This window comes from Thermobia domestica, chromosome 11, assembly GCF_964235325.1.
Source record: "Thermobia domestica chromosome 11, izTheDome1.hap1.1, whole genome shotgun sequence".
NCBI classification, from domain to species: domain Eukaryota; kingdom Metazoa; phylum Arthropoda; class Insecta; order Zygentoma; family Lepismatidae; genus Thermobia; species Thermobia domestica.
This window is the reverse complement of record NC_137464.1, coordinates 118,670,755-118,694,526: the sequence shown is the minus strand read 5'-3', so window position 1 is coordinate 118,694,526 and position 23,772 is coordinate 118,670,755. Positions and strand designations below refer to the sequence as shown.

The following is a 23,772-nucleotide window of genomic DNA, read 5'->3' as shown; positions in this document are numbered from 1 at the left end:
ATTTCTTAGCCGATACAATTTTCTGTCCCCGAAAAACAAGGAAGCACATGTCAAAAGCAATTCTTCGAACTTTCTCCTAGAATTTATCATAAGAAAGTTTTTTGTTCCTCTCTCTCAGAGATTTGCATCCCTTTTGACCTTTAGGGCTACTCATTGACAAAAGGTACACACACGACCGCTATATGCAGACATGCTCTTAGGTAGGTCAGAGATTGGGCAATTAGGCGATTTTTTAATAATAATAATAATAATAATAGTTATTATTATTATTGTTATTATTAATAATATTATTATTCTTATAACAATTAGGTTTACAACTAGGTCCCATCTCTTTATCTTGTATGAGAGGCCCACTAGTCAGCTAAGTCACTGGTGTTCCTTATTCTGTGTTTCTCTCTCTTTCTGTGTCGTGTGGATGCTTGTTTTGGAGTTGTTAGGCTTTTATATTAAATCTTTACATTATATAATCTTTTTTGTACGAGATTTCCTTTTGGAAAAAGGAAAGAAACTGGTTTCCTCTTATGTCTGTTTCTTGTCATTCACCTAATTTGAACTGCTTAGGTAAGATGATTTTGTAACTTTTATGTCATCCATTGCCATCACGATAATAAAATGGTAAGTCTTAACAATTTATTTTATTCTCTTATTCGCAGTTTGCCACACTGATATATTTGTAACAAAATTGAGATTTGGTCCAACGCCTTTCGAATTCGCAACCAACCCAACCGCTGAGCTTTTTGGCTTGCCTGCTATTGCAGGAAAGGGAGTATCGCAGGTGGTAATGCACTTTTGAAGTCGTGTATACAACATTCTTACAGCATTTGGAATACCGAAAAAGCTAGATTTATTAAGTGTTTAAATGAATCCCAGAGTAAAGCTCAAGTATAAAAATGCGAGCTTCCACGTCGAGATTGGCCTGAAACAAGTATATGCGTTATCACCTTTATTATTCAGCTGTATTCCGGAGTACGCTATAAGAAAAATCAAAGATAGGAACCAGGGTCTAGAAGATGAAATGAAATGAAATCTTTGAGTTTTACGTCCCACGGTTATGCCGGTTAGGCTAAAGGAGACGGTGATGATGAGTAATGAATGAAATGGTGGAATGAAGAAAGTGGGAGGAAACCGGAGAACCCCGAGGAAACCCACGCACACGAACCAGGGCCTAGAGTTGAATGGTATTAACCAGGTTATGGTATATGCTGATGATGTAAATCTGATAGGAGAAAAACTGAAAGAAATGCAGAGGCCTTATTAAACGCTTGCAGGGACATGAGTAAATGCATAGAAATCTAAATACAAGGAAGTTCACAAAGATCGTGATACGGCAAATTATGAATGAGTTAAAATATCAATTAATACTCTCAACACAGTGGATACTTTCAAATATCTTGAAACAGTATTACCAAACCAAAATCATACCCACAAAGAAATATTATTATTCAGTTCAAAATATTTTGTCGTCGCAAATTCTGTCAAGGAATTTAAAGCTTAAAATATATAAAATGATAACCATGCCTGTTATGCTTTATGGTTGTGAAACATGGTCGCTTACGCTGAGGGAAGAACGCAGACTGAAATTATTTGAGAATAAAATTCTGAGACGAATATTTGGACCCAAGAGGAACGGGAATGAGGAATGGTGGAAACTTATAAGGAGGAACTACATAATTTATACGGTTTACCAAACATCGTTAGAGTCATCAAGTCTATTAGGCTCAGGTGGGCAGGTCATGTAGCCAGAATGGAAGAAAGTAGAAACGCTTTCAAAGTTTTAACTGGAAATCCAATCGGGAAACGTCCATTAGGAAAACCTAGGCCCAGATGGGAGGACAACATCAAGATGGATCTAGCAGAAATAGGAATACAGAGTAGAAACTGGATTGAATTGGATAAGGACAGAAGTCAATGGAGAGCTTTTCTGGCCATAGAGGAAGAGAGAGAGAGAGAGAAGATATTTAAGTTAAGCACAACTGCACAACAAACATGAGTGAGTGGTTAGCTTTCACGCTTCTAACGTAAAGTCCGGGATTCAACCCCGCATTCAACCATTTTGACAAAAGTTTTTCTTAATTTCATCTGTGAATGTAGAGATAGGGCGTGTACTGTGAATCCTGACTGACTTGCTTTCTAATCGTTTTTAAATCGTTGTTATTACTAATTACCAGCAGTGATGGATTTGCGAAGAGGGTTAGAGTGGGGGTATCTTTCGAATTGAAGCCTCTACTCCGAAGTTACGGAATTTCTATAACAAACTAAATATTAGTTTTACCTTTACTCATAAACTTCAAGCTGTCCTCAAATAATAAAAAAAATTAGGAATTTTTAGAAAAACTAAGCATTAATAAGAAAAGCCCCTCCCAAAATACTTCTCTAAATCCGCCACTGATTATCAGTATAAAATGGTCTTCAAGGTTGTATCTGGAAAATTATAGCTGAATATACATACGAAACGAAATATTTGTTACGCCTGTACTCATAAACTTAAGCTGCTCTTAAATAAATGTTAGGAATTTTTAGAAAAAACACATTATTCAGAAAAACCACTCCCAAATATTTTTCTAAATCTGATACTGATTATTTCTGTCAAATGGTATTCAAGGTTGTGTCCGGAAGATTATTGTTAAATCATTGCACAGCTACAGTATAACGGAAATGTGGAAGTACGCTCTGACAGATATATTGAAAAACGTACGCTCTGATAGACATATTGAAAAACATAAGTTTAATTATGTGCTAGAAGCTAGAGTACTAAGCTCTAAGAAGTGAAACAAGGATGACTAAAAAGAAATGATCTAGAGAAGAAAAAATGTCGATAATTCAGAAGTTAAAATAAAGTTAAATAGCTTCTAAAATTACCCTCAAATACTACGTACTTTATGTTTATTTTAATTCATGAATCATGCGCTCCATCCATCATGATGGTGAATTCCAGAGCGAAATATGGCATTTAGGTCATGGAATTTTATTTAACTTTAGAGTATACTATAAGAAAGCTATTTAAACAGAAAAATCATGAAAATGAAAAAAAGCCAAAATTTCCAAAATTCTCGTTTTTTTCCCAAAAAAGCCGGCTTTTTATGTGCAAAAAACCATCGATTCAAAAAAGCCGGCTTTTTTGCATCTCTAGTTGGAATCTTGTAATCTTCACGATAAGGCTTCTGGATGTTGCACAGTTCACGAGTCTAACGCTGTTGTCACAACCTTCCTTATGCAAACATTTATTCCCTATAATCGGTTTGAAAATACCCTCTCGTCCTACCTTCACATTGAAACCGCCTAACAGCATTTTCATATGGTATTGCAGGAGATGATAAATACCCGTTCTATTCTTTCGTAAAAACTGTAATTTTTTTTATCGCCATCCTTATTTTCTGTCGGGGCATGTGTATTTAAAACAATAATATTACACCACAGACCCTTAAGAAAAGATAAAGAAAATCTGTCATTAACAAATTCAACCCATGCAATTGCTGATATTACGTATTCGTTTGTGAAAAGCCCTGATCCTAGTTGGTAATTTTTAATTAGTTCCCCAGAAAAGAACGTAAAATTTCCCGACTTGACTCCTCCATTTCCTTCTCATCTAACTTCCTGATATCCCACTAGGTCCATCCGCTATTTCTAAATTCATTCTTTACAAATTTTAACGCGCCTGCCCTATACAGACTTCTTATATTCCATGTTCCAAATCTCATGTCGATTTTACTTTGCTGAGTTCGTGCCAAGTTATCAGTTCTGATCCGAGGATTCTGCGAACTTATCTGAACAATCCTTTTTTACAGGATGAGGTTGTTAGCCCCATACCAAATCCCCAAGTTGGAGGATCAGCCCTTGTCTGTCCGCAGCTGCTTATTCAGTATATTCGCAGCTAACCTCTATATCCCAGAGGCCTTCTCCTCGATCCACAACCTGAGGAGGCGCTGTGCAGTGGTGACAGGAAAACCATATTTTACGGAAATTAATATAGCTATACTTCAGAAATACAGTAGGTACTGATTATCCGAACACTGCTTTAAAATACACAGGAACAATCAATATGTTCGGATATATGGATGCATATTAAGACTGTAAAAGCTTAAAGTCGTAAATTAGAGACTAGTGACAGTGAAGTAATACATAAATGCATCGTACGTTTAACTATCCGAACTATTCTTGATGTATTACATTGTTTCGTTTTATAGCTAGATAATTTTATAATATTTTTATAAGTGATTATACTCTTTACCTGTTCTCTGCCAATAACAACTGTATGAATTTATAATACAAAACTGAAATACAGAAGAATAAAATTATATACATACATATATATATATATATATATATATATATATATATATATATATATATATATATATATATATATATATATATATATATATATATATAATGTGATATTTCGCAGGGTATCTTATGTAAAGGGCGCCTTGTATTCTTCACAGGTTCTGTACTACCAGTCAGTATTTGAATTTATTATACAAAGCTGGTATACAGCATAACTAAAACCACTTATCTATAATGTGATGTTTCGTATTGCGCCTTATATTAAGGGAGCACTGTACCTTTCACGGGTTCTTTACCAACAGTAACTGTATGTATTTATTGTACAGAACTGTGCTATACAGAAAAGTAAATAAAATCGTTCATCTTTGATGTGGTCTCGCAAGGGCGCACTGCACCTTTCACGGGTTCTTTACCAATAAAACTGTAAGAATTTATTACTAAAAACTCGTACCTTCATTTATACTGTGATATTTCGGAGGGCGCACCGGGACACGTCCGGTTTCCCGGTGGGCCAGCACGGGCCTGGTGTCAAGTTATTTTAGCAGAAATGGACGAGCAGGTGAATAAGCAATATAATTTCGATTGAGTTGGACTACAATCTAATCGCAATAGAAAATTGTGATAAGCACCCCAAGTGCGGTAGGAAAGTGCTCGAAGCAAGTTCATAGCTTAGAGACAAGATTCCAAAAGTGTGGTACACAGCTTAAGCTACAATCGAAAATCAAACCAAAATATTGGACAATGTTAACAAGTGACAGATGTGTGCCACCGACATATAAGTACAGTTTTTTTTTTGGTCAGAAAACTGAAAGTTTGCCTCGTTCAAGCAGTGAACAAGACGATGTATTATGAGTTGAAGATGACGAGTAGTACTGTTGGGATATCTGAAGCTGCAATAAATAACAACAGACCTGTTATAGGAGCCTGGATCTGAGATAAGAAAGTATTCAGAGCATCAGCAAATGGCGTGACACTAAGAACAATATCTTGTGGAACACCATTTTGCTGTAGGAATGGCTCTGAGAAACAAGAACTCACTTGCACCCTAAGATAACGTTCATATTTTAACTAAACATTGTGCAATATGCCCACGAAGAACCCAGTCACGAAGACGTTTTAAAATTTCATAGAGCCAAGTTGTGTCTTAAGCCTTTCCCAGATCGAAAAATATAGCAACAAAGTGAGTATACAAAATCTGAATACAAAACTCATGCTTTAACGTATTAGGTCTAATACATAAGAACAGTAATGGACATTTTAACATATGCAGAAACATTTTCATATGTTTTAGAGAACCATATTTTTTTTATATGAAGTGCACTAATGAATTATGTATTAAATGAGCAGTCTTAGAGATCTGAAATATTAAAAGTATGATGGGTGCTATACATGGGCTCCCGAAGGGGAGGGCAGGGTAGGGCCCGGGCCCCTCTCTGGCTCACGAAAATGTATTCATTATATAGTAAACCATTGTACATTAAATATCAGAAATACCAGACGTAATATAGTAACCAAGGAAATGGGCCTCCTTCTAAAAAATTTTCTTCGGGCGCCCCTAGTGCTATACCAAAAAGTAAACGTAAAACCGTTATAGACATATGGTACTTACTTTTTGCACGTGATAAATGCTAGCACAAATGAAAAATGAAATGAAATTTTTGAGTTTTACGTCCCACGTTTATGCCGGTTAGGCTTAAGGAGACGGTGATGATGAGAGGTGAATGAAATGGTGGAATGAAGAAAGTGGGAGGAAACGAGAGAACCCCGAGAAAACCCACGAACACGGTGTTTGTCCACCACAAGGTTCATTTGGCGGGAGCAGGGTTTGAACACGAGACCCCAAGCACCAGAAGTGAACGCTCTACCACTGAGCCACGGCGGCCCCGTTAGGACAAATGTGTTCGTACAATGTACATATATCTACTGTTAATTTAAAACATGGAACAAAAGTAACATATGCGTACCCATTTTTCGGCCACTCCTTGTCATATGGAGAAGTATTAGTTGATTTCTTGAATCTGGATGTGAATAAAGGCTCCTTTGCATCTGATACAAGATTCATTCGAGAATTCAAACTACGAAGATTTCTTGCAGTTACTGATGAACTGAAATTTGTATCCTTTGTTTCATACAACACTGCCAAATTATCTGCATAATACATTCGTTCAATGTGAGATTTTTTCATTAAAGTTGGAAATTTGCTCAACCGTTCAACATAATATGTATTCTTTTTAATATAAAGTCTTCCATAGAATCGATTCTTTTCAACTATTCCAAAAGCAGCACTTGAATAAGGATAATTGACTTCATATCCAACAGCCATGAACATTTCAAGTTCATTCATTGAATATATTTTGCGTTCTGGTAAATCGATTACTGCAACTTTTGTATCTTTATTCACTATATCCATATCGGTAATTGGTTTCTTAATAATACAAAATTTGTATGGTATAGACTTGATCTTGATTGATAAATATAAACACGTTTGTGATTGTGAAGTTGCTTTATTATTATCGTTTCTTGTTTGAGAATCGATAGCTAAATCAGTTGTCACTATACTATAATCTTGTATCACTTCAAAAGCTGTTTCCGCAGTTTTATCACCGAGTGAATGCAAACTTGCTAAGTCAACCACAAACTTGAACTGAATCAAACTAATTATATATTTACTGTTCGTTATGTACATAGCTTCAGTTGGAAAATTTGCAGAGTAAATTTAGGTGGATCTAACTTATCGGTGATTGCATTTATTGGTTACTTCTAGGGTATAAAACTTACTATTGTACTTGAAATAGTAACGATTATATAACATCAAAGTAGTAAAAATAAACAAAATATTTCTCTTCTTTTACTTCTTTCTCTTTTGAACTAGAGAGAAAAAAATATTTAGCATTGACATTCGTAGCCATAGAACAATGTTCACTCAGATAGGGCAAAAATAAACTTCCAGTGAGAAGTTCCATGTTGAATATTTCATCCTGAAACTTGCAACATCACTTGTAGCTCTACTTTACCAACTAGGTAATAGTATACATGAGAACGTCGTGATCTGCGTTTCTTCTGTGTTCTATTACCACTTCTATATGAAATACCATAAATTTTCTACGTAGTACAATAGTAAGAAGTATCCATGTGCACAAGACATGCGATATGCGTTAAATTTCCCCTTCCCCTTTACACACACATAGTCATAGATAAAGTACAAGGGCACTACACATGCAGATATGAAGTACAGGTACGTTCTGTTTTATTTTCGTATCAGTCGATAAGTAAATCAAAGTCGCTTTGTTACCCCCTTGGAAAGTTCGTAGATACTCAATGAATAATCCCTGAAAGTATGAGCGTCCAGCTCCTTCGGGAACTGACGCGGCTTTACGTATACTATATCCATCAACGATTTCGATATCATAAAATATTACTTGAAAAATTCCCCTTTATGTGATTTTCTGACGTATTTCCTGGTGAGAAACTTCGTACTAAGTTCATTTAATATAAATTTACTTTATAGGAACTAGAACAAATATTTGCAGAGATTTAAGTGCAGATTTACAATAGTCCATCAAATTAAAAAAAGTTAGTCACTTTTGTTTCAAATGATTCCTTAAGAAATTCTGTACTGTTGCATTCCTGGCAAATTGTCAAATAATTACATACAGATAGATAAAATGTGTTAAAAATGATGTGCCATCCACGAAAAAAGTGTGCTAGGGCAGAGTAGAGCTGAATTGGTTAGGATAGAATTAGGATAGGATAGAAATTGTAGAATTGATGTCAGACGAAAATGGAGACCTAAGAAATGACAGTGAGAGCTGGAAGTGGACTACGGACTATCGCTACTCAATCGACATCCCATTTAAGGCTCTGCAGAGGGCCTTTGAAGACACTATCATCTCAACTTTATCCTCTATCGACTCAAAAATCATTTACAACTCGAATTTCAGTGAATCCTTTTGTAATATTTTACTTTGAGGTTGAATACACAAAAAGTATTTATTTTTTTTTCAAAATATTTGTGTTAGTGGCCTTCTGACGTCATGTAGCGTAGGTGCTACAATGGGTCGTAATGATTATATTTTCATGTGTTTATATATTCTAGTAAATAATAGTGCCGAAATTTTACATCCTTTCATATTGTAATATTTAAATACATCCATTTGTAGTGATACCCTAAGAGCACAATTACATAGCAGGAATATGCCTATCATGTTCCCTCAGGTACATGGGAATGTGTCCAATATGTGCCTTATATACTTCTGACAAAGAAATCACATGGATGGCAAGTGATAATCACAGTCTATGTCCGCCCCTAGGCACATGCTTGACATGTACCTGGGTGAGACGGCCTTTTCCGCTCATTTTTAATGATTAAAATTAATAAAAAATCATAGGAAATTTGAGGACCATTGAGAGTTTGTTTGTAGTCCTCGCAGATTGTGATGGCACTGCCGTATAGGGAGAGAAATAAAAAGTTAAGCAAGAGGACAATCAAAATAAACTTCTAATTGCGAGAAGTATTAATCGTAGGTAAGAGAAAAATATATTTTATTTCTTTACAACAAATTTAGATTAGATAACAAGTTAATGTTAGCACAGAAAGGTATAGAATAGTTAATGTAAATTAAGTAACGATTAATAAAATTTAAAAGTTATCCGGTAGTAATCATTGCACCAATCGGATAAAAGGAGGGCGAAGGGAAGCTATTTTTTGCCGGGAACAAAGAATAGCATTCATTATGCATTGCAATGGCATAGAACTATCAGTTAGACACTCGGCGCAGAAAAGAATTGGACGAAAAGCCACCTAACAGCCGAACAAAATATGTGAACTACTAGCTGAATAGTGTAAAAAACCGGTAGCCAGGTGAGAAGGTCGAGAAAACTGCAATGATGTGAAAGTGTGCGAATTAGAAAATTCTGACAAAATTCCTCTTTCCTGCAACGATGCACTGCTTCACCTGTAATGCATTGGTTGTGCGAAGGAAGTAACAAATTATAAAGTTTGATCCAACTGCTCCTAGGATATCAAGGTAACATCAATTTCTTTTGATTTGGAATGCGGCTGAAGTAAGTTTAGGAGATCAGACTTTCAAACTGGGAAAGCCATGCGACTCGGAAGGTTCCAGGCGTAGGGGAAACTGACTGTTGCTGGTTAAATTTTTGTTTTGGATTAATTGGCTGATGATATTCTAAAAATTGTCATAAACTTTCAAAATTAGAATACAAATCTCCTTTAAAATTTCAGTTTCGGAAGTTCACATGTGAAGAACAGAAAGAAGGGATAAATTTTAACGTAATCATGCCTGCTTCTTGCTAATTTATAAAGTTTGAAGTAAGAATGGTTTAGGTTACCGGTAAATAATGGAACCTAAAAACATGTACGCTTAAAGTAGCTAATTTCCAGTCAAGCATTGGTCCTCAGTCGTCTGGGTGGTAGAATTCGTTCTTCCTCTCCCTTCACTTCCACTTCCACTTGCATCTGTCAGAACTTAAAATGTTGAATTTACGTATAGGTTAGCACCTCTCCATAACAAATCCGTGTTTAAATTTCTTTATTTTTGTGTGAATTTATTTTCTTTGTTTGTTAGTTATAGTGGTTAGGTTAGTTTTAGCATTGTTAATGATTGTGTACAAAGTATTAAAGTTGGTTTTGTCGTTTAATATTATTAGGATCCTCCTAGTAATTTCCACATATAGAAGGACAAATCCGGGGTGATGTTTAGTTCGTTTACTGCTCTCTCTACCCTGCTAACATGTTATTAACATAAAGGCTTTTAGTAAGGGAATTACATGAAGCTTGTCCACTCGCCCTTTAGCATAAAGAAATTATAAATCGGCAGATATACTCACTAGTTGAAAATTGTATTATAACTGAGTGAAACTAGAGAAGTTGCAATTTAATTAGCCATGGGCGAAAATAATTAAACATCTGAAGAATGTGTGTATTCGGAGACGTGTTGCGCCTGAGACAGACAGGTTGCCCGCTCGAAGGAGAACAATATTTCATTTCTTCAGTGTGTTTCTGTAGACCTTACCATTCTCTATCTCCACCGCTGCCACTTTCATAGGGCGCTCCGCCATTAAGAAAGCTGTTGGGTAAAAATTGTATTTATATTTGAGAATCAAAGTAATGTTTATGATGTGAAAGTTTGTAATATTTCCTTTTTCTTTTCTTTTCATACTTATTGTATGTCAGCAGGCCAAGGAATTTTACCATCCCCTTTCCATTTGAGTGATGTAATAAAAGCTTAAAATCAATTGTGAAATTTAATACTAAATTGTGACAAAGTTTAATTTGGGCAACACAATAATTCATTATTATTTATAAATCAAACTGATATAATTGGAATTGTATTTTGTTTTATGTAACTTGAAATCTTCAAAATTTTAAGAATGTACTTGCGCTAAGAATCGGATTAACTAAACAGAGTTCATATTGTACAAAACTAACTAACTCTAACCTTAATAAAATTATTCTTTGGAAATTTAAGAGGTGCATTAAAAATTTGTGCCGTTTGTCTGGAAATTGTTGTGAAAAGTAAGACTGGTGAAGATAAAATTGGAATTGAGAACTAAAATTACGAAAATTTAAATCTATTTTTTATTTTTTTATTACCACTTTCAATGTGTGCTTCAGTCTTTTTCCTTCCCGTGCAGGAAGGGGAGCTCTGTCGTTGTAATTTCTTTTTTCTTTCTTTTGTGACAATAAATTTTAGTTTGTTCTGTATTAAGTAATAGTCATTGCATTATAAGATCAGAATATCCCTTATTTATAAGTTGGATTAATAATGTTTGGCAAGTGGTATATAGAATGAAAGAGATAAACATGAATTCTATTGTTAACAGTGACAGTGCTTCTCGCAGTTGTCTCAACAGCAGAAAGATCCTGATTCATCGAAAGTTTTTTTCTTGTTTTTAATTTTTCCTTTCTTCATTATTGCAGATGTCATTTTTTATTTTTTTTTATATTTTTCCATTGCGCAAATACAATACCAGGTTGGATAGCCGGGAGTACCTTCTGTACCCAGGAGTGTATCCAACCTAGGGCACATTTTGAGGAAAGGAGGAAACCAAATTAGCTGTTACATATTTTTGGTTACCCAGCCTTAGGATGATTCTCTCCTCTGAGTGCTGCTCGAGAAGTAACGTATATTAATAATAATGGATAAGTTAAACAGTTAAACAGGTGATGTGGAGAGATGGGGACGAGTTTTGTTTTTCGGTGCTGGAAGTGGAAGCTTGACTGGAAATATTTCATGAGATTTTTGTATATATACGTAGTGTTTTTGAAGTGAAAATTTAGATTCTTTCTGTTTTTGTTTTATGATAACTGTGTTTACAAAACGATTTTGAAATGGTGTCTCATGGAAGTGGTTCCGATGATTATGGCGTTTGCTCGGGTTGTCAGGAGAAAGAATATGCGTGCTGTAATAATGCACATCAAGTTGTCATTAATGAAAGAGTGGAGAGAGCGAAAGCCGTGATGTGCAAGAGTTGCCTTCGCTGGTTCCATTTTGATTGTGTATGTATGAAGTATACCTCTAGTATGTTTGCTCTAGAAAGCGCGGATTCATACCATTGGGTGTGTGCAGGGTCTGAGGCAGCTAAACAACTTCAGCCTAATAATGGCAATGATGAAGATCTCGAAAGGGGAAACAATTAGTTTACGCTTGACAATGGAATTCATGATAACGCACCTATCGCGACTTCGTCACCTGTCCTACAAGACATTGGTACTGCGTCGTCTGTCTCGCGAGATGACGGTCTTATGCTAATGATGGTACAGATGTTTGAGAATATAAGTAAAATTAGTCATGAGGTAATTAGTAGTAAAAAGGAAGTGAGTAAAGTAAACCAGAAAATAGACGAAGGGTTCCAGAAATTTGGCACTCAAATTACTCAAGTGGAGACTAAAGTTGAGCGAACTGCTATAACGGTGCAGCAACTATCCTCTAAGTTGGAGCAAGTAAAAATACAAGCTTATGAGGAATTGCAAGCAGCAAGCCAGAAATTAGTGGATAATGTTAGGATACTTAATACGAAGGTCAAGAGTAATGAATCACGATTCCAGACACTTGAGCATAACATGAAGGGAATTTTAAGTAGGCTCGAATCTCAGGATACATGTTTGCAACAATTACCTGAGAGGATAGAAGCGCAGAATATTGCTTGACGAGAATTTAAAACTAAGCAGGACGGAGTTGAGAGCGCAGTGAGCGAGCTGAAATCACAGAATTGCGAAACAAATGAAAGATTAGAAAAGTATCAATGCGAAATGGGAAGTGAAGTGTCGGCATTGAAACAGCAAGTAGAAAAGTTATAATTAGCTTTACATGAGGATAGTAAAAGTGACAAGTCGGTAGATCACAAAATTCCCAGGAAAAGAGCACACGTGAACTTTGAATCCGAATTTGTTAGATTAGGTAATCAAGGTAGGAGTATACCGAGTAATAATCCCTTTGTATACAATATGAACGACAGTCATACTCTAGTGTCAACTCCCCCTTTGTTAAGTAGTAATGATAAATATCATTATATGGCAGGTAATTGGCAAAATAAGAATTATGAGAGGACTAACTTAGGAAACTGTGGCGGGTCTTCCTTTATGATGACAACCCCGGTTTTGAAATCCAAATGGCAGAGGCAAAGTCAAACACCTGACGGTCAACCAGTAGCTTCTAACCCGTTTTTCTTTTCATCTAATAGTGGCTTTCAAAATTCCCCTAGTTTCTCATCGTCTATTATAAAACCTAAAGACCTTAAATATTTTCCGGTTTTTAGTGGGGAGGTGACTGCAGGTGCAGGCCGATCTTTCTTGCGAAATTTGCAACGATGTTTGTATATGTATAGATTGTCTGATGCTGAAAAACTTTTAATAGTATCGAAGTGTTTGATGCGGGGGACAGAAGCGTGGCTGCAGTCAGTGGTGCGCGATATTAAATGTTATGAAGATTTTGTGAAACTTTTTAAGAAACAATATCGTTCTGCCAGTATGGAACATATTCACAAGAAAGCTCTGCAAGCTTTAAGATTTGATAAGTCGAAATTTACTACGCTGCTTGAGTTTGCTTGGTACATAGTCGAGGTCTATTTCAATATAACTGAAGTGCCAGACCAGTCCGAATTGATAGATATTTTACTGGGTTGGCTGCCGGCTGATGATTCGCGTTTGTTCCTGGTAAGGCCCTGTTCAGACAGCGATGAATTGATGGCTAAAATTGCTGCTCTGTCGGGTCACACAAACGCGCATGCGAGTGACTTACGGCCTCTTGCGAGACGGTTTTCTGCCAAACAGGCTAAAGTTGTCAAAAATAAAATTCAACAAGTAGAGAGTGGGAGTCAAACCGAATTTCTTAGTTATTTCGATAGTCAACGTACCAACCGAGATAATTCAGGATACGGTACTGATAACAGAAATAATCGGAACGGTCAAAGTGCACAAAACAATCAAGGCTTTGGGTAGTAAAGTGAAAGAAATCGTAACTTCCGACGAAGGTGGCGTGGTAGTCGAAACGGAAATTCAAAATATAAGCATGAATCGTCAGAAAATACTCCCGGTCAAGGCAACGAAACAAATGGAGATAACAGTCTTTACAAGTAATTCGGGAAACGCAAACGGAAATAATGCCATCCAAGACAGACGGGCTCCGGCCTCAAAAAACTAGAAGGGCAGTCACTTTTGAAAATGGGGGAAGCTGGGTGCGGTAAAGATGAAGACCCAATTACAATTGATCAGACGTTAGAAACTATTCCTAAAATTTTAATACCATTGGAAACATACATTTTCTCAGGCTTTTGATGTTAACCAACAATCAGTTTGCTTTAATGTAAATTTTGTAGAAGACGAAATATTAGAGCCAGTTAGTGAACATTATTTTTCGTCTCCGGTAGTAAGTGGTGATATAGGGGGTGTCACGTTAAATTGTACAATTGATAGTGGCTCTGAATTGAACCTGATGGACTGGGATATATGGAGAAAACTTAAGCAGAAATTCCCATCTGCTAAGTTAAGACCATATTCAGGATTGACTTCGGGCGCCTTTGCCGGCAAGGAGAAATTTTCTGTGCACGGTGTTCGAACTTTTAATCTAAACATTCAGAATCGAATTTTTGATGTCCCAATTTTTGTCATAAAATATTTAAGGACTGACTTAATTTTAGGTTGTCCCTTCTTGGACAAGTTCCAAGGAGTGATTGACAGAAGTAGGAAAGAAGTTAGATTGAAGGATAATTCCGGCAAGGAGATCATTATTGAAACTTTAAACCCAAACATACACTCGGTCTCTATTTCAGTGGTTGAAATAGAAGCTATTCCATTTCAAGGCTCAGTGGAGAAGATAGTTGCGATAGTAAGTAAAACTTCCAATAGTATAGTTCGGTCTAAAGTAGATCTATTTACAGATTAGGTTAGGTTAGAGAATATAGCTAGTTCAGTGATATAATTTGAATCTAATCTTAGCGAAGATGAAATTCGAACTTATATTTGCTCTCGAGACGATCTCGACTTTTCTTCAAAACAAAGCTTACAAGATTTACTTATTAAAAATAGAGATCTCTTTTCTGAGTATTCCCGAAGGGTTAGAACACCCCTGTGCAGAATCGAATTGACGGATGAAGAGCCTATTGTCGGTCCATATCCCACAGTCCATGCAGGCAGCATTCGAAGAAGAACTCCAAAAATGGATTAAGTTAGGGATCGCTAAAGAACAACCTTCTCCTTACCGCAACCCGATCCACTGTGTGACAAAAGCTTCTGGTGATTTGTCCAGTCCTGGATTTGAGATATCTCAATAAAAAGGTAGTTTCATCAATAATACAACAGGAGCCGATTGGGGACATCCTCAATCGTGTTATTAAAGCATGCTATCTCAGTAATTTTGATTGCTCGTCAGGCTATTACGGAATAGGACTTTATCCTTCTTCGTATAACTGTACCAGCTTTGTTTATTTAAGCAGACAATATGTAATGACTGCTCTTCCTATGGAAATTAAGAGTGCTCCATCTATTTTTCAAAATGTGATGTATAGTTTTTTCCAAAATTCTAGAAAATCGTATGTAACGGTCTATCTAAATGACGTTCTCGTCTCTAGTATCACTTTAGATCAACATTTTGAACATTTGGAACGTGTTTTTGAAATTTTTAGATCGGCTAACTTTTTTTTGAACTTTAGGAAATGTAGTTTCCTGCAGAAAAAGATCCTCTTCTTAAGACATGTCATAAGTGGCCAGGAAGTTAAGACAGACCCGCGTCACAACAAACCGATAAGGTGTTTTCCTATTCCAAAATCCAAGAAACAGGTTAGACAATTTCTAGGTTTAATGGGTTGAAGACGTAAGTTCATAGCTAACTTTGCTGGTCTAACAGCTCCATTTTTCGATCTTCTTAAAAAGGATAAGAAATTCCAGATGACACCTGAATTGTTAGAACTTTTCTTCAAATTAAGAGAAATCATTAGTCAACCTCCAGCTTTAGGCCAACCCGATTTTTCTCTTACTTATCACATTTATTCGGATGCTTGTGCAGAGAATTTAGCAGGCTATTTGTGACAATATCCTTCTCCGGAAGCAGACCCGGTGATGATAGCTTATGCTAGTCATCATGTTAGGCCACATGAATTATCTTTATCAATCTTCCAACTTGAACTCATAGCTGTATTGTTACTTTGCGAACATTTTTTCAATATGTTTTGAGTCGAACTACGTATATTCATTGTGATAGCGCTGCCGTTACGCATGCGTTCACAACGAAGAACTTGGATCCTCGTACCACCCGTATTTTATTGAAATTGCAACGGTTCGACTTAAGTTTCGAACACTTATCAGGCCAGCCATCAAAACTGGGCGAGAGGTAATACTGAAGGAAGGACATCTTGTGATGGTAAAAACCCATTACCTCACATCTCCAGTTAAGCACGAAACCTACAAATTTATGAAATGCTATGTCAGCCCTTATGTGGTCCAGAAAATTTTAAAGAACAGCGCCATTCTTTATACTTTGAAAGATGAATTTATAGGAACTCAAAATTTCCAAAACCTAAAATTATTTGACTACCAAGGAGAAGCGATTAGAACCTCTTCGTGATTATCCTCATGTTATTCAAGACGTTGCGTAACGATTGAAAGGTGAAAAGAAATAGAAACTAGAAAAGAAACAGAAACCAGGAACAGATTGTAGGATATGTAATTCTTTAAAAAAGGTTCTAGGTTTCTTTCGAAAGATTTTTTAATTGTATATGATTGTTTATACCATGTTTTTTACTGATAAGAAGATATTCTTTAGGAATAGGCATATATAAATTCGATAGCATGTTAATTGTCATATTGAGATTTTTTCTATTTCCCTTCTTTTCTATTCATTGTGTATTCTTGTATTTTTACGAGGATTAGGTATATTTTCATGGCATATTACTTGTCCATGTCATGTTGGTTGTCGTATAGGTAATTTCTAATTGATTGTGTATCTGATATGCTTTAGGATTAGGTATATTTCTATGTCACATTAGTTGTTCTACACGTCATGTTGGTTGTCAGCAAGTGATTTTCATTGGTTGTGTATTCTTGTATTTTTTTGGTTTAGCTGTAATTTAGTGTTTCATTTTCTTTTTCCTTGTTTGCTTATGTCGTTTTTATTAGTAATAGGGATCTATTATTTAGGGTAAGGTGTGTATAAATGTCATGTCTTGTTAATTGTCGTCTACCTGATCCTCATTGACAATTTAGATAGGAGTTAGCTTTGGTGTCATGTGAATTTTAATTAAATAATTGGGAATCAAGATGGAAAAATAATTTTGATCGAGATAATATATTTTTCCTCGGTGGACCCCGAAGATGAGACCTTCAATTCCTCTCATGTATAATGATTAAAATTAATAAAAGATCGCAGGAAATTTGAGGACCCAAAATGGCGCCTTTCTTCGAGTTGGACCCAAAGCAACATTGAGAGTTTGTATATAGTCCTCGCAGATTGCGATGGTACCGGCGTATAGGCAGAGAAATAAAAGTGAAGCAAGAGAACAATCAAAATAATCTAATTTCGAGAAGTATTAATCGTAGGTAAGAGAAAAATATATTTTATTTACACCAAATTTAGATTAGATAACGAGTTAATGTTAGCACGGAAAGGTATAGAATAGCTAACGTAAAATAACGATTAATAAAATGTAAAAGTTATCCGGTAGTAATCATTGCACCAATCGGATAAAGGGGGGGCGAAGGGAAGCTATTTTTTGCCGGGAACAAAGAAGAATAGCGTGCATTATGCGTTGCAATGGCATAGAACTATCAGTTAGACACTCGGCGCAGAAAAGAATTGGACGAAAAGCCACCTAACAACCGAACAAAATATGTGAACTACAAGCTGAATATTGTAAAAAACCGGTAGCCAGGTGAGAAGGTCGAGAAAACTGCAATGATGTGAAAGTGTGCGAATTAGAAAATTCTGACAAAATTCCTCTTTCCTGCAACGATGCACTGCTTCACCTGTAATGCATTGGTTGTGCGGAGGAAGTAACAAATTATAAAGTTTGATCCAACTGCTCCTAGGATATCAAGGTAACATCAATTTCTTTTGATTTGGAATGCGGCTGAAGTAAGTTTAGGAGATCAGACTTTCAAACTGGGAAAGCCATGCGTAGGGGAAACTGACTGTTGCTGGTTAAATTTTTGTTTTGGATTAATTGGCTGATGATATTCTAAAAATTGTCATAAACTTTCAAAATTAGAATACAAATCTCCTTTAAAATTTCAGTTTCGGAAGTTCACATGTGAAGAACAGAAAGAAGGGATAAATTTTAACGTAATCATGCCTGCTTCTTGCTAATTTATAAAGTTTGAAGTAAGAATGGTTTAGGTTACCGGTAAATAATGGAACCTAAAAACATGTACGCTTAAAGTAGCTAATTTCCAGTCAAGCATTGGTCCTCAGTCGTCTGGGTGGTAGAATTCGTTCTTCCTCTCCCTTCACTTCCACTTCCACTTGCATCTGTCAGAACTTAAAATGTTGAATTTACGTATAGGTTAGCACCTCTCCATAACAAATCCGTGTTTAAATTTCTTTATTTTTGTGTGAATTTATTTTCTTTGTTTGTTAGTTATAGTGGTTAGGTTAGTTTTAGCATTGTTAATGATTGCGTACAAAGTATTAAAGTTGGTTTTGTCGTTTAATATTATTAGGATCCTCCTAGTAATTTCCACATATAGAAGGACCAATTCGGGGTGATGTTTAGTTCGTTCACTGCTCTCTCTACCCTGCTAACATGTTATTAACATAAAGGCTTTTAGTAAGGGAATTACATGAAGCTTGTCCACTCGCCCTTTAGCATAAAGAAATTATAAATTGGCAGATATACTCACTAGTTGAAAATTGAATTATAACTGAGTGAAACTAGAGAAGTTGCAATTTAATGAGCCATGGGCGAAAATAATTAAACATCTGAAGAATGTGTGTATTCGGAGACGTGTTGCGCCTGAGACAGACAGGTTGCCCGCTTGAAGGAGAATAATATTTCATTTCTTCAGTGTGTTTCTGTAGACCTTACCATTCTCTATCTCCACCGCTGCCACTTTCATAGGGCGCTCCGCCATTAAGAAAGCTGTTGGGTAAAAATTGTATTTATATTTGTGAATCAAAGTAATTTTTATCATGTGAAAGTTTGTAATATTTCCTTTTTCTTTTCTTTTCATACTTATTGTATGTCAGCAGGCCAAGGAATTTTACCATCCCCTTTCCATTTGAGTGATGTAATAAAAGCTTAAAATCAATTGTGAAATTTAATACTAAATTGTGACAAAGTTTAATTTGGGCAACACAATAATTCATTATTATTTATAAATCAAACTGATATAATTGGAATTGTATTTTGTTTTATGTAACTTGAAATCTTCAAAATTTTAAGAATGTACTTGCGCTAAGAATCGGATTAACTAAACAGAGTTCATATTGTACAAAACTAACTAACTCTAACCTTAATAAAATTATTCTTTGGAAATTTAAGAGGTGCATTAAAAATTTGTGCCGTTTGTCTGGAAATTGTTGTGAAAAGTAAGACTGGTGAAGATAAAATTGGAATTGAGAACTAAAATTACGAAAATTTAAATCTATTTTTTATTTTTTTATTACCACTTTCAATGTGTGCTTCAGTCTTTTCCCTTCCCGTGCAGGAAGGAGAGCTCTGTCGTTGTAGTTTCTTTTTTCTTTCTTTTGTGACAATAAATTTTAGTTTGTCCTGTATTAAGTAATAGTCATTGCATTATAAGATCAGAATACCCCTTATTTATAAGTTGGATTAATAATATTTGGCAAGTGGTATATAGAATGAAAGAGATAAACATGAAGTCTATTGTTAACAGTTAAAGTGCTTCTCGCAGTTGTCTCAACAGCAGAAAGATCCTGATTCATCGAAAGTTTTTTCCTGTTTTTAATTCTTCCTTTCTTCATTATTGCAGATGTCATTTTTTATTTTATTTTTATTTTTTATATTTTTCCATTGCGCAAATACAATACCGGGTTGGATAGCCTGGAGTACCTTCTGTACCCAGGAGTGTATTCAACCTAGGGCAGATTTTGAGGAAAGGAGGAGACGAAATTAGCTTTTACATGGGGAACATGCCTAGTATGTTCTAGGTATGTTCCCCATGCCGTAAGTGTCAATGAACCACAATAATTACTCCCCAAAAATATGTTAAATCGCCTATATGCGTAATGTGTTTACATTAAGGTGAGTCTAAATAACACTTTAAACAAGTAAAAAAACGTATGGCTACCCTAGGGTGGGCACGAACAACCAACCGTTGTATTACTATCCGCTTGCTTTTCCGAATTGGCCACAGACGCGATAAAGAGAACGTTGCTTCTAGAGGGATAAATTATTGGGGTCTTTTACATTCGGCTAATCAGAGTGCTCCTTTATTCGCATATATTTGAATATAACCGTTTGGAATCAGATAAAAGCTGCTGGCCATGTAATTTTATAACAAATTTACAAGTGCCTATTTACTTTATCTTGTGGCTCTTCCATATTCACTTTCAAATGATCAACGACAGTTGCCATCTAATAAAGTTGATGCGTTTATTGTTTCTAGTACGCAATCACTTAGAAAAAGAACAACAAGTACATCAAATGTGGGAGATGAACTTAGAACAACTAAATGGCAAGTGCCTAGCACTCCTGTGCTGTTACGGTGTCTGAAGTAATATGTACTACTATGAGCAAAATAAATGACGCGTCTCTTTATTTTGAAGTTTTTTGAAAATATCTCCGTTTTCTTTATATGTTCGAAATTTCGGAAGGTTTCCCCAGCAGGACAGGTTAATAACAAACCCGTTTTTAATATTTGTGTTAGATATTAGCTTAAAATAAAGAAATTAGAAGCAAAAAACATTAAATCGACAGAAATCTCGAGAATTACCAACTCTGCTAAAGTGGGAAATTTTCAAGAACGCGAGGGAATTCTGCAGTTCAACACGAAGCAGCGACATCTATGTCATTGAAAGAAGCGTGGATTAGATCTACAAACGAAAATTTTAACGAAATATTTCTAGTATGTCTTATTATATGCATTATCAGCGAACTCCAAATATATGAATCTATGCTAAGTATTAACGTATAGATAGTGCAAATAGTGGAAATTACCTATGGAAAAAGACGAATTGTTAGCCCAATCGTAATGAAAAATCGTCTTTACTGTAGAACAGGTTCAGCTTACGTAAGAAAGCAAATAGCTCAGTTAGATAAAGCAACGAGTTTGTATACCGAAAGTAGACGGTTCGAATCCCGTGAAGGACTGTTGTCATTTTTATCACTAAGGTTATTTTATTTATTTTTTATTTGGGAAAGAATCAAATTGTAACATATGTGTAAAACTCATGACGATACCAAAAAAAAAAAAAAAAAAGAGAGAGAGAGAGAAAAAAAATATCGTCGCATTTGCATTAGTGTGTCTAATTTTTGTTTGGAAACAGATTCGTAATTATTTCCCCTGTGCTCACTGATGCATAACGAATGTTTTCCAGTAAATGTTAATTCTAATTTGGAGAATTTTATAGTTTCACAATGTTTCTCACTACATAGTCTTCTATCTACGTCTTTGGATATTTTGATAACAGATTTCCCTATTAAATGTTTAATTTTCTCTATAAATATTTGTCTTAAATTGAAATTGTTTTGAATTTACTACATAAGCAAAGTTGCCCGAAGGAGGAGAGCTCAAGTAATAGATATTCTACGTAAAAGCAACCTATTGTAGAATGATGATGCTTCTTACCTTCATCACATAATCTTAACGTTAGAGAGTCAGAGAGAGAAAAATCCTGTTTTTTTCCTCTCCTATGACCACTCATCTTAAAGCTCTACATGTAATGATTCGTGTCACATAATTTCGGCTCTCCAAAGACATTTATTATTATTATTATTATTATTATTATTATTATTATTATTATTATTATTATTATTATTATTATTATTATTATTCCTGAATATGCCACCCTTACATAATGTAACGTTAGATATCTTGGTTTAAAGTGCTTTCTTTAGTAATAATTTGAGCAACCATGTAACAAAATTTAAAATGTATGAGGGGGCACGAAGTTTTATTCCCCCCCCCCTCTCTTTTCAGCACCGTCCCAACAGAAAATGAATAAGAAATATATTTAAAGTAACCTTTCCTCCTTCGTGAATGGAATATCACGTAACATTTTTTATTCTACTGAAGACGACCCTAGGCCGTTATGGTTAGGTAACAAAAGAAATATCTAATATATTTATTGCGCCCCTTGACTGTAATATTACCTCTTCTTTATTTGTTCGAGGCCACCCTACATAACCAAGGGTGACAAAAAGAATAGGAAAAGTGTCTAAAGATTACAAAACACTTTATATTTTGTCAGAAACAAGGCAGTGTATACACAGCATTGTTTTCGTTAACAAGTGTTTCACCCTTGAGTCGCTTATAAAATTAGGCAGAATAACTTTTGCCGATCATTGTTCTAGAGGGATTTGTCCAGGATAGTTTGGTGTCGAGCTAATAACGATGAGTATGTTTATTTACATCATTGTTAAAGAAATAGCAAACTTTCTGAAAGGAACTTACTTAGGAAACAGATCTTCCTTCTACTTAGCCAGAGCCCACTCTGAAAAATTGCATCTGGCGTTCTGAGTGAAAGTTCTATGGGACTATTAGAAAAATATATTCCCGTTTCCACGCTGATGGTAGAATTTCTTAAACAGTTATTGAATTACGTTCGAAGGGTAGGAGTAAATAGCGCCCCCGCAACAATGTGGCGTGCGGACCGCACAAGCTGCAAGGCCAAAAAATATACAGAAAGTACGGGCAAAGTGACTTTTTGGCGCCCTTCCCCCATATTTTACATTTTATCATAGTGTTTTTAATAGTTTAAACCAGGAGCGTCATTTCAGATTTTGCTTTGGGGGGGGGGGCCAAGACCTCTTGATATAAGTAAAATTTCGCGTTTTTCACTGATTTACTACTATTCTAATGATAAAATCTATATACATCTCAAACTCAGGGGGTCAAATGCCCCTCCCTGCCCTCCCTAAATGACGCCCCTGTTTTAAACCCATTTTCAAAAAGAAATCCATTACCTAGGAAAACTTCACAAAGAATATGGCCCGCTATAAACAATACCAACTCCACCCCCCCTGGTCTAGTGGCTAGCACGCCTGCCTTCTGTGGTGCCGGGTCCAATTCCCGGTGGATTACTGTTGAACGATAAAAGTGGTTCGGATTCCACTATAATTAGTATCCACATCTCCCTTGCCCATTAAGGCATAACCGTGGAACGCTAAACTCAAGCAAACAAACAAACAATACTTAATTCCCGGCACTCTTTATTCTACATGCCATCTCTCAATTTTTCGATACAGCCCCCTTAGTACTATGAAACTCTCTTCTTCCATAGTGAAATAGAAAAAGATCATATAATTGCCACTACTTTACAAGAATATAAACCAAAAACGTCAGTAGAAAGCACATTATAAAATTTACTTTTTGAGGCTCGTTTTGGTGCCCCTCTTTCTCTGGCGCCCCGGGAAGTCGCCCGGCCCTTAGTCCGCCCTTGAAAGTACGGACGCATAACTAAGGATTGCGGAGGAGAGGTTAACCTTCATGTTATGCCACTGGTTTGACGTGTTTGAAATGTTCAGTAAGTGATCGGTTAGTGAAATAATTTCGACGGTTACTGATGTTTAAAGTTTAGCTAAGACAAAGCTACCTAATCAAATACATTTGATATCGCGATGTCACAATTTGATTTTTCCTCACATAAAAAAGATAAAAACAATAGTAATAAAAACCCTTACTCGTACTGGGCTCCTAACTAACTAACAACCTAATTCTTACAGACTAGTTGCTCTGACCAACTGAGTTTCGATTTCTTACGCGAAAGAAGTCTGCTATATTAAGAGGCATGCTTTTCATTATCAAAACTGTTCGAAGTAATATGAACATGGCTTAAGAACAGAGACGGAACTGAA

General features: G+C 35.7%; 1 protein-coding gene across 2 annotated transcripts in view; it reads right to left on the bottom strand.

Annotated features, from left to right (window-relative positions):
* LOC145664400 (disintegrin and metalloproteinase domain-containing protein 10 homolog) overlaps positions 1 to 7,119 on the bottom strand; it is a 184,471-nt gene extending 177,352 nt beyond the window's left edge. For both annotated transcript variants that reach the window (XM_081731071.1, XM_081731070.1), the window contains exon 1: positions 6,249 to 7,119. In XM_081731071.1, the coding sequence (XP_081587197.1) occupies positions 6,249 to 6,970 (722 nt within the window). In that variant the 5' untranslated portion in view covers positions 6,971 to 7,119. The remainder of the gene's footprint in view (positions 1 to 6,248) is intronic.
* Between the last annotated feature and the right edge of the window lie 16,653 nt (positions 7,120 to 23,772).